This window comes from Gracilinanus agilis, chromosome 6 (assembly GCF_016433145.1).
Source record: "Gracilinanus agilis isolate LMUSP501 chromosome 6, AgileGrace, whole genome shotgun sequence".
In the NCBI taxonomy this organism is placed as follows: Eukaryota; Metazoa; Chordata; class Mammalia; order Didelphimorphia; family Didelphidae; genus Gracilinanus; species Gracilinanus agilis.
This window is the reverse complement of record NC_058135.1, coordinates 270827983-270847406: the sequence shown is the minus strand read 5'-3', so window position 1 is coordinate 270847406 and position 19424 is coordinate 270827983. Positions and strand designations below refer to the sequence as shown.

At 39.1% G+C, this 19424-nt stretch overlaps 1 protein-coding gene across 4 annotated transcripts in view; it reads left to right on the top strand.

Moving 5' to 3' along the window:
• PHF21A (PHD finger protein 21A) overlaps positions 1-19424 on the top strand; it is a 186206-nt gene that overhangs the window by 26746 nt on the left and 140036 nt on the right. For 3 of the 4 annotated variants that reach the window (XM_044680188.1, XM_044680185.1, XM_044680186.1), the window contains 2 exons: positions 3140-3182; positions 9384-9527. In XM_044680188.1, the coding sequence (XP_044536123.1) occupies positions 9474-9527 (54 nt within the window). In that variant the 5' untranslated portion in view covers positions 3140-3182; positions 9384-9473. Of the gene's footprint in view, positions 1-3139; positions 3183-9363; positions 9528-19424 lie in introns of all 4 variants that reach the window. The other variant, XM_044680187.1, reaches the window with a different exon arrangement.

Here is a 19424-nt window from a genome sequence, read left to right as displayed (position 1 = left end):
ACCTTGCTGAGTTTTGGTTTTCTCATCTGTAAAATAAAGAGGATGAACTAGATAATCTCAAAAGCTTCTAGCCCTAAAATTCTATGATTCTTCATCAGTTAAAGATCAACTCTGGGACCAAATATTGGCAAGAAAACCTATTAGAGATACAATGGATCCTCCTTATCTCATTTACTCTACATGACTTTTCACTTAAGGTTATGTTGGCATAATAGGAAAATAGATACAGAATTGGAAGGGACCTTAGAGGATCTTCATAAACAAAGGAGATGAAGTTATTTAAGGCTATAACAGGTAACCTGAAAGTGGGAGAGCCTGGATTTGAACCTGGGTTCTCTTGACTCCAAGTCTAACACTTTTTCTACTTCACCATGTCACTTCATAGAAAATATTGCCCCCAGGACCCTCATAGTTCCCTATCCATCTTTCCAAATGCACTTTTTTGGGCCTCCTTTGCTGGTTTCTCATTTTTGTCCCAGACCTTAAATAGGTGTCCCCATATTTTCTGTCCTTGATATCTCTCTCTCTTGTTCTCCCCCTCTGCCCTCTCTCCTTTTATAATTGTGTTCTTTCTTACAGCTTCAATGACCAGTTTTATACAGATGACTTTCAGATTTTTCTCTCCAGTTTCAACTGTTTCCCAGAACTCTGGTCCCATTTCCCCAACTTTTTGTTGACTCTCTCCATCTAGTTGGCTCCCTAACACCTAAAATCTAACATGTCCAAAATTCCCCTCATCTCTGTGGCCTTCCTCTTGCCCCGCCAGCCCCCCTTGCAAACCTTCTGGAGATGGCACCACTTCCACAGGGTATATAGCCTTGGAGCCAACTGCAGCCCTTCCTGATACATCACAAATCCGCTCCATTTGGGCCTCCATCTGTTTTTTATCACATCCACCTTTTCCTACTGCTTGACTGCTTAGACCCTAATATTTTTACATCTTACAGTGCGTAATCTTTTACATTACTCACTACAAAATTAATTTTCCTACTGAATTACTAACTACATCTTTCCTCTACCCCAAACCTTTTATCTACCAAATAAGAGGTAAACTCCCGATTCTGGTCTTCAGGGCCTTCCACAATCCAACTTAACCTTCCTTTCCTTCCTTATTCCCTGCCCTTCCCATTCATGCACTCAATATTTTAAGCCAGTAGGATGACTCTGGTTCTTATTCTTCCTTCTCCCATCTCCAAGCCTTTGCTCATGTCATATCTCATGCCTAGAATAGACTTTCCCACCTAGCAGAATCCATTTTTTGAGGTTCTTCCCTTCAGGGCCCATTTCATGTGCCGTGTCTTTCATGAATCCTTCCCTTATTCTCATGTCACTGCCCGAGTGAAAGGAGTCTGCTTCTCTTCACATTTATCATAGCCTGGACCTTTCCATTTACGTTACTGGCATATAGAGCCCAGACACTTGGAGCTCACCCCTGTCCTGGACCCTTCATGGTGCTGTGACCCTGGGCACAGCCCTTCCCTGCTCTGCCCAAGCTTCCTCATTTGTAAAATGGGCATAATAATTGTCCTACTTCCTAGAGTGGCTGTAAAGATCAGACAAGATCATCTTTGTAAAGAGTTCTGTGAACGGTAAAGCACCTCAGAAATCTTGATGATGGTTGTTACTACTTTTATCATAAATTAAGTGTTTATAGCAAATGTCAGCCAAGCCCTTCTTGATCCAAACCTGGAGTCAGTCTCTATGTAGAACTCCCAAATTATAACCCTCTGAACCTGTCCTAGAAGACCTTAAAAGGGCCTGACAAAGAGAAGGACAAATGTAGTGGGTTGACGAGAGGATGGCTCTGACTGAGGAGAGGTTACTGTTTGTTTGGAAGTGACTGTTTTAATTGGGAAGTTATCAAATATGCTATGTAGGTGAATATATATGATCCAGTAATGATGACCCCCCAAAACCACTTTTTAAAAAGCACTTTCTTTTAGGGGGCTATCAATAAGTCCTTGCCCTTAAGGTGGGGATAGTCTAGGAGTATGGGTATAGACCAGTGAGGTTTAACCCAAAAAAGAATAGGAGCCACTCATCTTTACAGAACAGAAGGGCTCCTGACAGCCATGTATTTACTTAGTTTTAAAATGTTATATTGTATTTTTTATTATTTGTTAAATATTTCCCAATTACATTTTAATCTGGTTTGGACTCTTCAGAAGTGCTGTGGTAACTCGTGCCCTTGGTCTAGAAGATTTAAGTAATTTAGTATTAATAGATCATCAGGAAGATAACTTATAATGGTGACACCCTCAAATTCTTATAGAGTGCATTAAAGAAAAATAAAACTACTTCAGGTTAGAGAATTAGGGTGAAACAAAATAAAAGATTTTTTTTTTTGCTAATTGCCTTAAAAAGACTACCTTCTTTGACATCAGCATGGCACAAAGGTCATGGAGAATCTAATAAATTAATAGAATTTATAGAGGTTGGGAATGGAAAAAATGTTCACAGTCTGAGAACAAAGGGTTGGAGATCCAAAGACCCCAAGTTTTCTTCTGTCATTGGGTTATATATAGGGAAAATCTCATCTCTCTCTTTTTTAATTTTGTTTTAATCTCAGAAATGAAAAATGGGAAAATAGAGAAATTTGAGAGAGAGAGAGAGAGAGAAAGAGAGAGAGAGAGTGTGTGTGTGTGAGTGTAAATTCAGGATATATATCTTTAATTTATTATGTCATAGGTTTTAAAATCTTAAATTAGTTGCATGCAAATACTGTTAAAGGTCATTTTCCACCTTGAATATTAAGAAGAGTTAGAGGAATTTAGATTTACCTATGCTAATTTAATAGGTTTTTTTAAATCATAAAGTAACAAGGTCATTAGTTGGAGGCAAGGCTGGATTAACTAGTATTTTTATTTTATTTAAGTTAAAGGGCACAAGGTATACCTCATTTCTAAATACTTGTTGGGAAAAAGAACCCCTCAGCTACTTACTTGACTTTGTCTTTAATAATCTAGAAAGCAGTTTATTGTATAAACTACTTTAATTTGGTCTCCTTATTTTAAAGTTTTATTGCATGTTTTTCTTATCAAAATCAGATGCTCAAACTTTTTTAAGCCTCAAACCTTTTCTGCTTTCATATCATGAATTTGTGCTGTAGCTTAATTTTTTTTCCCTTCTTCTGTGATAGGGGGACCAGAAAGCTGAAGGAGAGCTGGCTTTTCTGAAACTTGGTAAGTACTGCTGATGAGTAATAATCCAAGATATTGTTTTTTTGTTAAGACCTTTCTACCAGAAATGAAGTTTTTGCCAGTTGCACTGCATGAAAGTGAATTTTTGTCTAATTTTACATGGCCATAATTCAGATGAATTTGTGTTTCCAGTAATAACTAGGAGGCTGCCATGCTCCTATATTTGATAACCTGTTAAAATGTAAAGGTCGTCTCTGTCAAAAATGTCTTTAATGGTTAAACTGGAGAATTGAAAAGTCAAGAAATTTAAAAGTTAAGGTCCCCATTGTGTTTTATATTACTTAATATGCGGTTAAGTGTAAGGACCTTAATTTATGTGCAAAATGACTAGGTTAATGTAACTGTGGGACTTGGAAATTCTTGCCTCTTATGCATTCACATTCTTAGCTTTTTGTTGCATTTACCCTGTATATAGTATTAAATTATGTTTGTATTGTTTTTTAATAAAGGGAAAGTTTGAGAAGGAAAAGAGTGTATGCCTTTTAGTCAATTTTTAAAAATAATATACTTTAAACTCAAAAAACCTTTTAAGTCACCATGCAATAAACTTTTTGAATATCTAGCTTAAGACCTTATAATTTGTTTAGAACACTTTAATGGCTAGGCCATCAAGTGAATATTAATTATCTCTAAGTCAGTGATGTGCAAACTTTTTAAAGTGGGGGCCAAAGGAAAGGAAATGCTCATCTGTCAGTCTGTTTCTAAGGCAACTCTTTCAAAGTTTCATTGGATTGTATCCTACTCATTGTATTCGTCAGATTAGGAATAATGTCACTGGGCCATTGAACATTTCAGGCCCCCCCCCCAGTCTGGCCCTTGGGCCTTAGTTTGCCCATCACTGCTCTAAGTAATATATTCTCTCCAAAAAAGGATCTTGGACTTCTGCAACCAATAATTCAATCAGAAAAGCTAAACCTTTGACAGACTACTGACAGAGAGGCCCTCTTTTTATTCTCTATTAAATAGTGAGCTACTTAATCCTAAAGTTATGGGCCACCTTAGAGTTCTAGGTATGGTGCTTTGAAAATAGAAGGCAGCATACCGCCACCTTACTATATCCCTAATTACCTTTGTTTCATGAATCCTCCTAACTTTGACTTTTCTTTCTAGTAGCGCTGATGGGTTGTGCTAAAGGACACATGCTTCTGTGCTCTTGTGATTAAGGACATACATGGTGGAAGGTGCCAGGCCTTGGGGTCCAGTCAGTGGTTAGCGGTGAATCAGCAGAAGACCTTGGTCCCACTAGCATCATGTTCTGTCCTATGTGGCACACACGTACATTCATCTTCCAAGGGGAGGCATCCCCATGTCCAGCAGTAAAAATGGGCGCAAGGAGCCCGCAGGGTGCTCTGTGCAGCTTTGGCAAGTCCACTTAGCTCCCGTCAGGTAGCTGCTGAAAAGAGAAGAACGCCCTTCTCCCAGGATCCAGTAATGGTGGGGGCCAAGAAGTTAGGCTGAGCAGCTCTTTGTAATGACTACTGAGCAATAATCATTCACAGCCCAGATAAGGCCCGAGTTGGAGTCTCTTTCTAGCAGTGAAGGGAGAACAAAACTTGATGGGGAATTGGGAGAAAGAAGAGGGTTTGAAGGATGATGGTAGTCCATGGAGAGAAGGAACAGTGGCTGGGGGGAAAGCTTGGTTTGCTGGGCTTCATCACTGAGGACCTTGTGGTAAAATAGTGGGATTTAAAACACTGCTTTGGTAATCATACTTCAGCCGCTGAATTTTGTATTTTTAAACCTTTCTCTCCCACTTATAACTCTGAAACCGAGGTCTGATATTTCTACTGTAACTAGTCTTCAAACCAAGAGTGGACAGTCTGTGGTTTTCATAGTATTTTTTTATATACTCTAGAGTTATGTCAGAATATAAATAGAAATACTGAAAAATTGCTAAATGAAAAAGATAGAAATCATATGAAAAGGTAACAGTGAAATGAGTGCTCGCCTTAAAGTAAATTGGACTCATATTCATTTCCTCCTACCTTTGGCTCTTAACTAGCTGTATTGACTGTGGGCAAGTCATCCAACCTGAATTTTTCCCCTCCCCTATAAAGTGAAGATAATCATACTTGGGAGGACTTCCCTCACAATCCATTGAAAGGCTCATATGAGTTAATCTGTGTAAAATCTTTTGTAAATCTTAAAGTGTTATATTCATGTCACCTATCATCAGAATTAAGTTGTGATGCTGTATCTTTTTATGTTGTTTATTAATTAATTAGTAATTAATTAAAAATTAATCCAAATTTGTACAATATGGACTTTTAAAGTTTTTTCACAGTAATTCTAGCTAATGGCATGAGCCACAACTGAGCCAGATCATCCCAAGAGCTTTTATAGATGAAACTGGAGGGAGGACAGCATATACAGAGATTTTAACCTTAATGTGTAATTTGCCCATTTCACAGTTTGGCCTCTTCCTCAGAATAAAGTTTCAAGGGCATAAAAAATTTTGTAGGATGACAGAGAAAAGCAATTTTGTTGAAATCAAGATGTAATTTTTCCCCTCTACATTAACGGACCCTCATAAAATCAATCCATGGACCCCAGGGTAAGAACCCCTCACATAGATGGAAAATGAGACCAATTGGCCAGTGTTTCTATAATAACCCATTCTTGACAATAGAACTTTCATATTTGAACTCATAACACCTTAGTACCCAAAGTGTTATATGAAAAGGTAGAAATACCATTTAGAAAGATGGACTTGAGAAGAATAGCTGAATGCTAGACCAAGGACACCTACAGGAAATTGTGCTGGAGGCAACACAGTTTTGAAAGCATCAAGGGACTGATTTTTGAGATACCTCAATGAGAGGAAAATACCAAATGATTGAGAAAAGTCTTGTATGACAGTTCATTAAGTTTGTCCTTTAACAACTATACCTTGGGTCGCCTCTGCAAATGGGCAACAGACTTAATCTAGAATTGAGTTCAGAAGGAGAGAAGAGGCTTGTTTGCATGTAAGAAAAGTGAATACTATTTCTATCAATTCCAAGAGGCTCCCAGATATAAAAACTCATCTTTGAAAAACTTCAGTATTTTCCAAGTGGCGTGTAGCTATGTAGTAGGAGACAGTTTTTGAAGAACCAAAATTATAAGTGCCCCAGAAGGCAATGGAAAGAGGCATGAAGACTCAAATATGACAGTATAAGGGTTATTAGCCATGAATGTATGATTGGAAAAGGAGATAGCCAGTCATATTGAGAGAAGATGAAACTTCAGAAGGACTGTCCAACTGCTGTCCTGTTACCTAAAAAGTGTGCACCGGCCTCCAGACAGGCCTCAAGTAGATCGGGTAGGAGAAGAGCATAATCTTAGCTGGGGATGGTTGACAAGTACCCCACTGAAAGGGAGGGCCCCTGTTCCCCAGTCAACAAGTGTTATGGTCCACCGTATTAATGAGGAAGCTCCATAATAGCCACAGCACATGGAACTTTACCCTTTCCTGGAGCCAGTCGGGAAAGTGGCATCTACACTAGGTGCCTCCCCTCATTCTCCTCTCACTCACTTGTCCACCTGGCACCGAATCTGGCTTCTGAGCTCTCTTCGCCCCCTCTCCCCCCCGGGGTCTCCCACTTGCCAATCCATCCCCCTTCTTGGCATCTTTGCAGCATTTGTCATTGTGGACCCCTCTCAGGGGGTTGGTGCCCCTGCCTTGTCCTGCCTGTCCCACGGCTTCTTCTCACCACTTTTCTGCCTTGACACACCCCCTTCCTTCCTACGGGCATAGCCCCAGCTTCTGTCCTGGGCCCTCGGTCTGCTCATGTAGGGCTAGACATGAGAAAAGGGATTCTGTGCATTTAGACATACAAAGCAGAGCCATTACTCATCCCTAGAAAATCCTAGCTTGATTTCCTTTCTGCTCTGAGGAAGCTTCCTCCTTTGAGGGCACTTCAGCCCCTTTTCTCCCAGTCTCAGCAACTTTCCCAGAGCTCCGAGGGACAGCATGAAGTGCCCACAGTCTCATGGCCAGGGCAGTCTAAGGGAAACTCTCTCTAAAAGGCCATGCGCTCTTTGTTTCTCTTGATGAAGATTTTAAGGTAGAGATTCGGCAACCTCATTGGCTAGATGCCAGTGTTAAAGAACTAATTTAAAAAAGAATAGTTTTGTCATCTTTATTGGTGCTCCTTGGTTTTTTGAAAGGGACAGCCATTGGCTCATGTAGAGGAAGGCTGCTCTGTGGGTCAGGGCCAGGGTCTGCGAGTCAGAATATTTGCCGGCGTATTCAGAGACATTTGTGTCAGGAGATAAACAGCCTCATACCTTAATGTATTGCACCAACTCTGGGACTGTGATTAGGTTCACCTTATAGCATCACATTTGTTACCTTTAACATATTAAAAATGGTCAAAATAGTGCTTCTTTTGGAACAAGATATATTTATAAATTGCCTTTAGTGAACTTAGTCAAGAATATATTCTTTGTTAGGTAGTAAAAAGCCAAAACGAAATTTTCAAATGAAGGCTAATTGAGTTATTTCAGCTTAAAGGGTTCCATGTGTACCATCTTGGTCTTGTGGCCTTTTAGAATGTTTGCCTTCGTTTTGTTCACTAGTCAGAGAAGAGGGACAGTTCAGTAAAAAGAGCGATGAATTTGAAGTCAGAGGATTCAGGATCAGATGCACCTTCTACCTCTTATTCCTGGGGAACTTGGGCATCTCCATCACCTTCGCTGGGCCTCATCCATAAGATGCTGAACTAGACGGCCTTCAAGGTCCCTTCTAGCTCTGGATCTGTGGTCAGCAACAAGGGAGCCTTCCATCCCCCTTCATTTGTCGTAGCTGTACTATTGTTTTTTAAGGCCATTTACTTTGGTTTCAGAGTGCGATAAGCAGTTGGCATTTATAACCTTTGCCAAATAAAACCTCCTACTCTGTGCGTTTTTTCCCCAGAAGCAGACAACCGTCTGACCAAGAAAGTACTACCCCAAGCTGCAGGCTTCATGATGCTAGGCTTGATGTTGACATACAGAACCTCCATGTTAAGCCTGATTTTTTCTGTTGCTGGGGAATGCATCAGACTACACGAAATTGGCTGGTGGTCCCTTTACCTTTCCCTCCACATTTTTTAAAGCTGCTGTTAATTTTTAGGACCTACGAGCTAGTTTACTAATTAGTCTGGTGCTGATTACTGCCATCATTATGGAAGAACCTGAACTTTGAGGGCTTGAGACCATCTTAATGGATTTTTCTGACCTTTTGAGGTCAATTAGTCCGGCAACACATTGCACAGATGAGGAAACTGAGACTTAGGAAGGCCAAATTATGTGGCCAGAGGTCACCCACAAAGTAGTGAGTAGTAAAGTTGTGCTTCTTCTAAACCACAGTCATCTCTTCCTCCTCAGCACCAGTTTAGAATGTGGCTTAGCAGAAAATGTTATAGAAACGTTTTCAGTTAAATTTCTAAACTTCTTTTCAAAGAAAAGACAAAAATGCAACCTCAATTTTTAGTTAAACTAAAATGATTTTGACTTTTTTTGTATGTTTAATTAAAGTACCAAGTAAAACGGGAAACATAAAATATTAAAGTAGTTTCAGCCCTTTTAGTACTGAAAATGATCCAATTTTTAAAAATTGACTCTTACACATGTTCAACAATCTTCGTATAATTTTTTAATGTCTCCTTAAATCAATATCTTAGTGGTTCCTGGGAATTTTATGTGTGTACAGTTTCTCCAAAGTCCTGGGCCTTGGAAGTATTTGCCCAAGAATATTCTTTTCTTTCTTTTATTAGACGGTTTCTTCATCCAGCTATGACCCTACTCTCTTTCTGATCTCTTTGCCAAACTCCCTATCTCTGTGAAACTGTTGAACATATGACTGTCCCTACAACTATAACATAGGAGCTTTCCATCTCTGAGTTAGCCTTCCCCAGATAACTGTATTTTGAAGTTTGTTTATAATAGTATATAAATGCAGGAAGAGAGACTGCCATTGATGACTGGAAGTGATTAAGCAATGGTAACTGAATGGTAATTGAAAACTATAGTTGTTCACAAAACAATTTCAACAGTTAACAGGAATCCATTCTGCCTATGCTAAATTTCTTCTTAACTTTTAGGAAAGTTAATGTTAAAGAATTTGTCCTGTGTTGGGCAAGTCTGTGTTTTTAGTGTTTGTACTGTTACTATAAATATGTTTCTATATCAAATGTAATAGGAAAATTTTATGATCTACAGCGGCAGTGAGAAGACATTTATTATTTTGAACAAAGACTGAAGAAACTGTAGAATTAGCAGAAACAGTAGAAAAAGTGGAGAAGTTAGAGGATGGAGTTGCAGACTCTACAGGAGGCCCTTAAAGTGGAAATTCAGGTTCATCAGGTAAGTTATATTCTTGGGTGTTTTTCCCCTCCCGAATAACATTATCCAGTAATAGCCAATTTTGATAGACTGCTCTTTTCTGTTGTATCTGTTTTTAAACAGATAGGTTTTAAAGATATTGGCCGTGAGTCATGTTATTCCTCTGTTGATATCACTAAGCAAATCCAGTGATCTGAAACAAGCATGTATTAATCACCTAGTATGGGTAACATAATGGGCTAGTTAGTGGAAGCGATATAAAGATTAATAGAACAGAGGCCTATTCTTTAGAAGTGTTCAGTGAGGAAACACAGGACAAAAGAACTGCTCCCAGAAGAATGGGCAAAGGCATTCTTTAAAAGCAGCCCAGGTACAATTGGGTCTAGGCTGAAGGAATTAACAGCAGAGTGTAGCTGCCCACAGGGGCTCCTCCAGTCCTAAATTACTTTATCAGATGTCCACTTTCCAGACCTCCAGAAAGGAGGCACTTCTGTACTCTGGCCGAGTCAGAACACCTCTGGCGGGCTGTGACGAGGACTACCGATGGACAACTAGAATCTCCCTTACGTCATCAGAGGGAGCGGTTTGGAAGAACTGGGAATGCTGGGCCTGGAAGAGAAAGGACCTGGGGGAGGAGGCAGGGCGATTGGCTTTCCGTGTTTAAAAGACTGACAGGTACCAGATTGGGCAGACTCATCCCCTGTGGCTCCAGGGCAAACGGCTACCAGTGCCAAGAAGACAGAAGACTTTGGGAAGTCTTAGGGGGAAGAACTTCCTAGCAGTTAGAGCTATTCCAAAGATGTCCAGCACTTGTCTCCTGAGGGGGAGTGAGTTTCTTTTTATTACAGGTATAAACAAGCTGAGTAACCACTTCATTGGAGATGTCATCAATGGGATCCCTGTGTTGGGATTGGCTCATCCAAATTCTCTTCCAGTTGCCAAGCATCTCTAAGTACTTCATTTCTAGAAAAAGGGAATTGAATATTTTTCTCTGTTACCAAATGATTTGGTAATTGGCTATAATTTCTTAAGGCTGAGCTTTTCTAGAGATTTCAGGCTATCTGAAGGGCATTTTAGGTGGAAGAAAGTTACATGAAATTTAGGTGGAAGAACACATTACATGAAATTTTGTTAATTAGGGAAATGTTTAACTCTAGTCCCAGATTTCATTTTATATAGATGATAGTCTTACTCATCAAGCAACTCCATTTCATGTTCTCAATGCCTTAATTAGGGTTAGTAAATAAAAAAGTAATTGTATTTCACAGGTATGTTTGAATTTCACAAGTCTTACATTTCTCACCAGGAAGCCAGGCTAAGTAAACCTTTTAAATATGTTTACAGCCCTAATCAAGGCAAAAGGCCTACCTTAAACTACCAGATAATTAGCCCTTATAGATAAAGCCACAAATCAGGAATGGCCCCATTTTAGATAGTAGCTGGATCTTGTTCTTGTGCTCCATAAACATAAAGCATGTTATACCAGATCTCTTTATAATCTGGCAACATTGTGCTTTAGGGTTGTGAAACATGACTGACATTCTCTCATTTGAAAAGGAATCACTTTCTGGACAGTTATGAAGACAACTTTTTTTTCTTCTCTTAGAATGTGGTTTCTTTTTGGATTAGCCTTGTACTTCTGGAAATGGTGGGGTATCTGGCCTCAGATAACTTCCTAAACTATGTGACCATGGCAAGTCATTTAATCCCAGTTGCCTAGCCCTTGCCACTCCTCTGTCTTAGAATTGATACTAAGACAGAAGGCAAGGGTTTAAAAAAAAGAAAGAAAATGGTCCAGGGTAGCCATGTGAATGCCCCCTTGTGTTTCTCAAAACCACTAGGTTGGCCAGGTAATCTACAGTCAAGTTAGATTGGGTGAGAAGTTAGAAGGGGCTCTTCAGAGAATGCTTTGGGAAAAAAATAGGCTTACTAAAAACAAAGCTTGAATGGGCTTTAGTTGTATTGAAAGTTTCCGCTTTTGAATGAGAAATAATGGAGATCTACCGAGCTGTCAGAAAAAATGGTGTCCCAGGTAAAATCTAGTTTGGATGAGTAGTCAGCCTCCTTAATTGGTTCCCTTTTGTGGCGGCAGGATGCAATGTCCTTCTTCCCCTTTTGACCTAAATAGCTACTTCTGCCACAGTGCTTTTAGACTCAGCAATAGCCTGAGTACTGGCTGCTGTACACAGATAGGTTGCCAGTGTTTGCCTTTTCTGTATGCAGCTGCCAGCAGTGTGCCTGTTTTCAGAAAAGCCTAGGGAGTTTTTAATGCAAAGACTTAGAGATGTATGGATATATCTATATCTAGATTTTATTTTGCCTGGCCTTAATTCTGTTACCAGTTAGCAAATATTGTTAAGCATCTAATATGTACCAGACCCCATGTTTTATAAGCTGAAGGTATCCCATTGTCCTGGCTTAGTTAGTTAACATTGTAAGACCTCCATTCTCATCAACTGAGCCAGATAGAACTCATTGAATAAAAAATATTTGAAAAGATGGCTTGGTACATTCAGAATGTGATGGTGAAGAGAGTATTTTTTAAGTACCTGGATTCATCATGTTTAGTCTTTGTACATGATAATGTGCTCGGGTATTTGTGGAATCATTGATAAAGGTTCATCATAGATTAGGATATCCTACCTGTCCAAGAACCTGTTGTTCTGCCTTTTTTTCCTAATTGTGTTCATGAATTATTCTAGCAGACACTTGGGGCAAGTACTGTTTAACCTTTCAGAATATATTCTTCCTTTGGGATGGAGAAAAAATATTGAGTAAGTTTTTAAGATGAAAACACTTGAAGGAATAAGAAAAGGCAACAAAGAAACAGAGCTGTCACTCTTTGCAGATAATATGAAGGTATATTTAGAGAATTCTAGAAAATCAACTAAAAATTTAGGAACAACAATTAACAACTTTAGCAAAGTTGCCCAGTATAAAATAAATCCACATAAATCATCAACATTGCCATGTATTGTCAACAAAACCCAGGAGGAAAAGGTAGAGAAATTCTATTGATTATAACTACAGACAGTATAGAATATTTGAAACTCTTTCTGCCAAGACATATCCAGGAAATATATGAACACAATCATAAAACCCTTTTAACACAAATAGAGACAGATCTAAACAACTGGAGAAACAGTAACTTCTCTTGTGTAGGCTTAGCCAATATAATAAAAACGACAGTTCTACTACCTAATTATACAGTGCCATATCCAACTGCCAAAGAATTATTGTATAGAACTAGAAGAAAAAATAAAATTCATCTGGAAGAACAAAGAGTCAAAAATATCAAAGGAATAAATGAAAAAAGTAAAAGAAGGATGCCTAGTAGTATCATATTTTAAAGTATACTATAGGTTATCATCAATATAGTCTGGTACTGGATAAAAACCAGAGTGGTGGGCCAGTATATAAATAGATTAACTAAACAATGTACATTAGTAAATGATCACAGGAATCAAGTGTTTGATAAACCCAAAGATCCAAGCTCTTAGAGTGAGAACTCGTTTTTTGACAAAAATTGTTGGAAAAACTGGGAAGTTGTCTGGCAGAAATTAGGCATTGGCCAACATCTCACACCATGTACCAAAGTAAAGTAAAAAATGATACCTAATTTTAACATATAAAGGGTTATATCAGCAAATTAGGGGACCATGAAAAATGTACCTCTCAGATGTATGGTATGACCAGATAAGCTAGAGAGGATCATAGGAGGTAAAATGGATAATTTAGTTACATTAAATTTTGCACAAACAAAACTAATGTAGCCAAAATTAGTAGGAAAGCATGAAACTGGGGAAATTTCTATTGGTTTCTCTGGTGAAGTCTCATTTCTCAAATACATAAGGAACTGAGTCAAATTTATAAAAATACAATCCATTCCCCTCTCAACAAATGGCAAAAGGATATGGACAAATACCTTTCAGAAGAAATCAATAGTCTCATTGAAAAAGTGCTCTAAACACTTATTGATTAGAGAAATGCTATTTAAAACATCCATGAGTTTCCACCTCATATCTATCAGATTGGCTAACATGATAAAAAAGGAAAAAGACAGACACTAGAGGAAATGTGGAAAAATAAGGGCACTAATGTACTGTTGGTGGAGTTGCAAACTGATCCAACCATTCTGAAGAATGATTTGGAACTGTGGCTGAAGGGCTTTAAAACAGTTTCTATTCTTTCATCCAGCAATAGTACTACTTTTAGGTCTTTTCCCAAAGAGATAAAAGAAAGGGAAAAGGACTTATCCGTATAAAAATATTTATAATAGTTATTTTTGTGGTGTCAAAGATTTGTAAATCGAGGGGATGCCCATCAGTTGGGGAATGACTGAACAGGTTTGGTACATAATTGTGTTGGAATACTATTGAGCTGTAAGAAATTAAGAGCAATATGTTTTCAGAAAAACTTGGAAAGATTCATATGAAGTGATGCAAAGTGAAATGAGAAGAGCCAGGAGGACAACATACACAGTAACAACAATAGCATTAGTGATGATTAACTGTGAAAGACTTGGCTACAAAAATGCTATCCACCTCCAGTGAAGATCTAATGAACTCTTTTTTTTTTTTTTTTTTAAATTAAAACCCTTATCTTCCATCTTGGAGTCAATACTGTGTATTGGCTCCAAGGCAGAAGATTGGTAAGGGTGGGCAATGGAGGTCAAATGACTTGCCCACGGTCACACAGCTGGGAAGTGCCTGAGGCCAGATTTGAACCCAGGACCTCTCATCTCCAGGCCTGGCTCTCAATTCACTGAGCTACCCAGCTGCCCCTTCTAATGAACTCTTCATGTAGATTGAAGCATATTTTTTTTATTTAAAAATTTTCCTTCCTTTTTTTTTTGCATCATGGCTAATATGGAAATATGTTTTGCATGACTTCACCTATATAACGTGTGTCATACTATTTTCCTTCTCAATGGAAGGAGACAAAAGGAAGAAAATTTGAAACTCAAATTTAAAAAAAAAAGTAAAAAAAGTTGAAAAAATTATTACTATATTCCTTTAGAAGAATAGAATAGAGTATTAATGAAATATGAATTAGGTTTAGCAAATAGTTATAAGCATCTGCTCTATAAGAGCATTTTTCTGGGCACTAAGGATGGATACTAAGATGCCTAAAACAGTGGCCCTGCTTTCCAGGATCCTGATAATTTTAGGAGTGAGTTTTAGACAAATATAAAACAAACTAAAATGTATAAGAATGTTTTAGGCTCAGAGAAAGTTCTTTGACAGAAGAGAGGGTTCATTCATGTCCATAAGAGGTTGGAGAGAATCGAGGAGGGAATGCTACAAGGAAGAGGATGATGGCTCTTGAAATGAGCACTGCAGGGTGGTGAGGGTTCAAGGAACACAGAAGGGAATGGGGAGAAAAAGCATTTTAGGTATAAGAAAGGGCACCAGTGGTTCCCTAGGACCAACCAGAAATGGAAGGGCAGAAGAGATGGTAATAATGGCCTTGGAGAGGCGACCCTGACTTTTGTGAGAGAAGGAGCTAGGAGAAATGAAGTTGAAGAAGTAACTAGGTTGAATTTGGGGAAGGGAAATTTAATAGCAATCAAAGAAGACTGAAGGTGGGAAGAGAAATCCATGATATAGGTAAGATGAAGAAAGAAGTTGCTGTGTCTGCCAGAATGCTGAGTCCCCTAAGACAGACCTGTAGGGAAGTTGGCCATAAGAGCTACTATCAGTAATGACAAAAGACTGAAGAGCTTAATTCCGCCAAGTAGGGAGAGGAGGGGACATTATGAAGTGATCTCCCATCTTTCTGCCTTGGCCAAGGGTTATCTCCATCTTGGGAAGTGGTGGCTTCTCCTTATTCAAGGCAAAAGTTAGGTGATCACCTGCCAGCTATGGATTCCTATAGCTCTGTATGACTTAGAAAATCACATATTAATATCATGTTTGTTTACATTTTTGTTTTGTTCAGTATTTCCCAATTCCGTTTTAATCTGTTTTAGGCCTCATTCAGGAGTGTCTGCAGCCTGTGCATTCCAGTCTGGATGGGATGACACGGAGCTCTTTGTGATTTTTGTAATGTGGTCAGCAAAGTCGATCAGAGAATGATGGGTAAAGCGATGTGGTCGTAGTGGTCTCACTTTTTTAATGGAGTATCTTATAAGTGATTTTTTTTTCTTGACTATTGGGTCATCCTCATTTTGCCTAGTGGCACCTGTGCAGTTGCTTCCTTCAATTAGGTTACGGGCCCCCACAAGGGACTGTTTCAGGCTCAGAATGGGAAATATTGAAAGCTTACACAGCGTTGAGGTGGGGTTGAGTTAGAGAGTATAGAGAGACAAGGCTTATTATTTACTACTGCAGGGAAGGTGGGATAGGATCCCTTTCCTCATCCTGTACACCCTGAGGTCCATGGCAGGGCCATCCAGAGGCTTTACTAACACCACTCCCAACCACATAATTATAAGATATGTGAAAGGGAACATTATTAAAGGAAACCGAATGGATAAATTGGAATTAGATTTTGGAGGAGAAGGGGAATTAGCATTATTAAAATTATAACATTTATATTGTGTCTACTTCATTTTTGACCCTGATCTAAGCACTTTACAAATAGGATCTTATTGATCCTTAAGACAACTCTGAGAGTAGGTGCTATCATTATTCCCATTTTACAGTTGAGGAAACTGAGGCCTTTAAGAGTTACTGGAGAAGAGAATCAAGATGGCAGAGTAAGAGTCGGCATCTTTCCCCCAGCTCACTGGCACACCTTCTCCATGATGGTCTAGAAAATGTCAGACCAGATTCTGAGGGGGGAATAAAGAAACAGCCTGGGACCCCTTAGAAGATAGAGAGGTCTAAGAACATGAGGGCAAGGGGCCAGCATCTGTGAAAGGAGCAGCGGTGATTGTGGCCACAATTAGGAGGCTGAGATGGGGCACCATTGCTAGTGGTCCCTGGGCAGAAAGATCCAGGAAACTCCTGAACCAGCACCCTGAGAAGGTCCTAGGACCATCTAGCAGCTGTCTTCCAGGGAAAGAGGAGCAAGAACAGGGCCCAGAAACTCTACTGTGTGGCTCTGAGCCCACAGGCAGAGCCCCTACCAGCCTGCAGCAGAATATGTAGGGCAAGAAAAGGAAACCAAAGGAGAGGCGGGCAGTTCAGTCCCTCTGAACCTACAGAACTTTCTAGTGGGCTGACGAATAGGGACTGAGGCAGTCCCAAACCTGGGGCAATAAATAGACCTCTCCTCGGTCATACTACCTTGGAAGTACAGGAGATTTACAGCCCCCCAACTGAAGGTATGAAAATAGCACAGTGACACAGAAGGGCCAACTCAGACTAGGAAACAAGCCCCCTCCTCAACCTGCCCCTGCCTGCTCTCCATTAGTAAGCAGAGCCCAACACTAACATAATGTCCAAAGTCAAAAAGTTGGCTAGAAGAATGAGGAAACAAAAGAGCCCATCCATAAAGAGATACTGTACTGCCAGGGAAGCTCAAGACACAAATACAAGCAAAACCTTAAAGAAAAATATACATTAGACACAAGCCCAGTAAGAATCTCTAGAAGAGCTAAAGAGATTTTAAAATAATAAAAAAAATATTTAAAATAAAGAAGTGGTAGAAGAAAAGAAAAATAAGCGTTGTGTGAGAAATTATGAAAAGGGTAATAGGAGCTTTGTAAAAGAAGTACAGAATGTCACTGAGAAATATATCATTAAGAGTGAAATTGTCTAATTGAAAGCAAATGATTCCATGTGATATCAAGAAATAATTCTTAAAAAGTCAAAAGACTGAAAAAATAGAAGAAAATGTGAAACAGCTCATAAGAAAAACAACTGGCCTGGAACATAGATTGAGAAGGGCAGCTAGGTAGCACAGTGGGTTGAGTGCCAGGCCTGGAGTCAGGAAGACTCGTCTTCTCTGCCGAAATCTGGATGCAGACATATCCTAGCTGCATGACCCTGGGCAAATCACTTAACCTGTTTATCTCAGTTTCTTTATCTGTCAGAATGAACTAGAGAAGGAAATGGCAAACCACGCTAGTATGTCTGCCAAGAAAACCTCAAATGGGGTTACAAATAGTAATATATGACTGAAAAACAACCAAAAACAGCAACACTCATCCTATGATATCGATGTGAGAGATCAAAAGAAAAAATAGATTGAGGAGATACAATTTAAGAAATCTTCAGATTCTCAAAAGCCATGAATAACAAGAGCCGAAAACAGCCTAGATATATTTCAATAAATTGTAAAGGAAACCTATCTAGATATCTTAGGACTAGGGATCAAAGTAGAAATTCAAAGAATCCACCGATGACTCCTGAAAAAAAACTCCAAAATGAACATTTGCAGGAAAATTCTAGCCCAAATCCAGAACTTCCAAGTTAAGGAGAACATCAGGATTACAAAAGATGAAGCATTCACTACTATTTAAAAAAAGGTGTGTGGAGGGGGGAGCTTGGAATATGATGTTCCAGAAAGCAAATGATCTAGGATTAGGGTAAAAAATAACCTATCCAGAAAAACTGAATATTATCCTATGGGGTGAAAATGGTTATTTAACAATAGAAGACTTTCAAGGATTCCTGTTGAAAAGACCACAACTAGACAAGAAATCTGACATTCAAACACAGGACTTAAGAAAAGCATAAAAAAGTGAACATGTGGGAGAAATCTTATAAGCAAGGTTAAGCTATTTGTTTTTATATGGGGACAGGCTATATGTAATCCCTCAGAACTTTGTCATCACTTGGACTCTTAGGTGGAGTCTTAATTAGACAGAGGGCCTGGGTGTGATTCCATTATTTTGGGATGGTCTCAGTGGAAGGGTAGGGAATGCCCTGGGTGGGGAGAGGAAGTAGAAGAGAGAAATTACCTGATACAAATGGGGCTTTCTTCAGAGAAGAGTTTATATAATGGAGAGGGAAATAGAGGGAGGATTGAGCAACTGAACCTCACTCATCTGAACTAGTTCAAGGAGTGAAAAGTAAATGTTGCTGCTGGATACAGAGATCCATCTTGCCATCAGGGAAGCAGAAGGGAAAAGAGGCTAAGAGAAAGGAGAGGCAAGGAATAAGAGGAGAGGCGAGGAATAAGAGGCAGTGGTTAGGGGCCAATAGACTTGTAAGAATGAGACAAGGTTTAAAAAGAGGCTAAGAATTAGAAAATAAGATGGAGGGTGGTACACAGTAGACAAAACAGTGAATAGAATGAACTCACCCATAAAATAGAAGTGTGTAGAGCAATGGTTCCCAAACTTTTTTGGCCTACCACCACCTTTCTAGAAAAAATATTACTTAGCACCCCCTGTCACATACTATCACTGCCCCCTTACAGTTATTCACCAGCCCCAAATGCACCTGTGGCCATCACTGCCCCCCCTGAATCGCTGCAGCACCCACCAGGGGGCAGTGGCGCCCACTTTGGGAATCACTGGTGTAGAGGAGCAGATTAGAAATTAGAAACCCACAGTATGTTGATTATAGGAGACACACTTGAAACAGAAAGATACAAAGTTAAAATGGGAGGCTAGAGTAGAATTTATTATGTTTCAGCTGAAGTGAAAAAAAGTCATAAGTGGGGAAACTACATTTTGCTAAAAGATACCATAGATAATGAATTAATATAGATATAGAACATATGTGACAAATGGCATTGCATCTAACTCTTCAAAGGTAAGTTAAATGAGTTTTAGGAAGCAGCCATTTAAACTATGTTAGTGGGAGACCTCAACTTATACCTCTCAGACCTAGATAAGTTTAAGTATAAAATAAATGAGGAAGAAATTTAGGAAATGGATGGGATTTTAGAAAAGTTAGATATGATAGACCTTTGGAGAGTATTAATTGGCAATAGAAATGAGTATACCTATTTCTCAGCTATGCAGGCTGTCAGGCTGTGTGCTAATGTCTTAGTTTTCTCATTACAATGGCACCTTTAGAA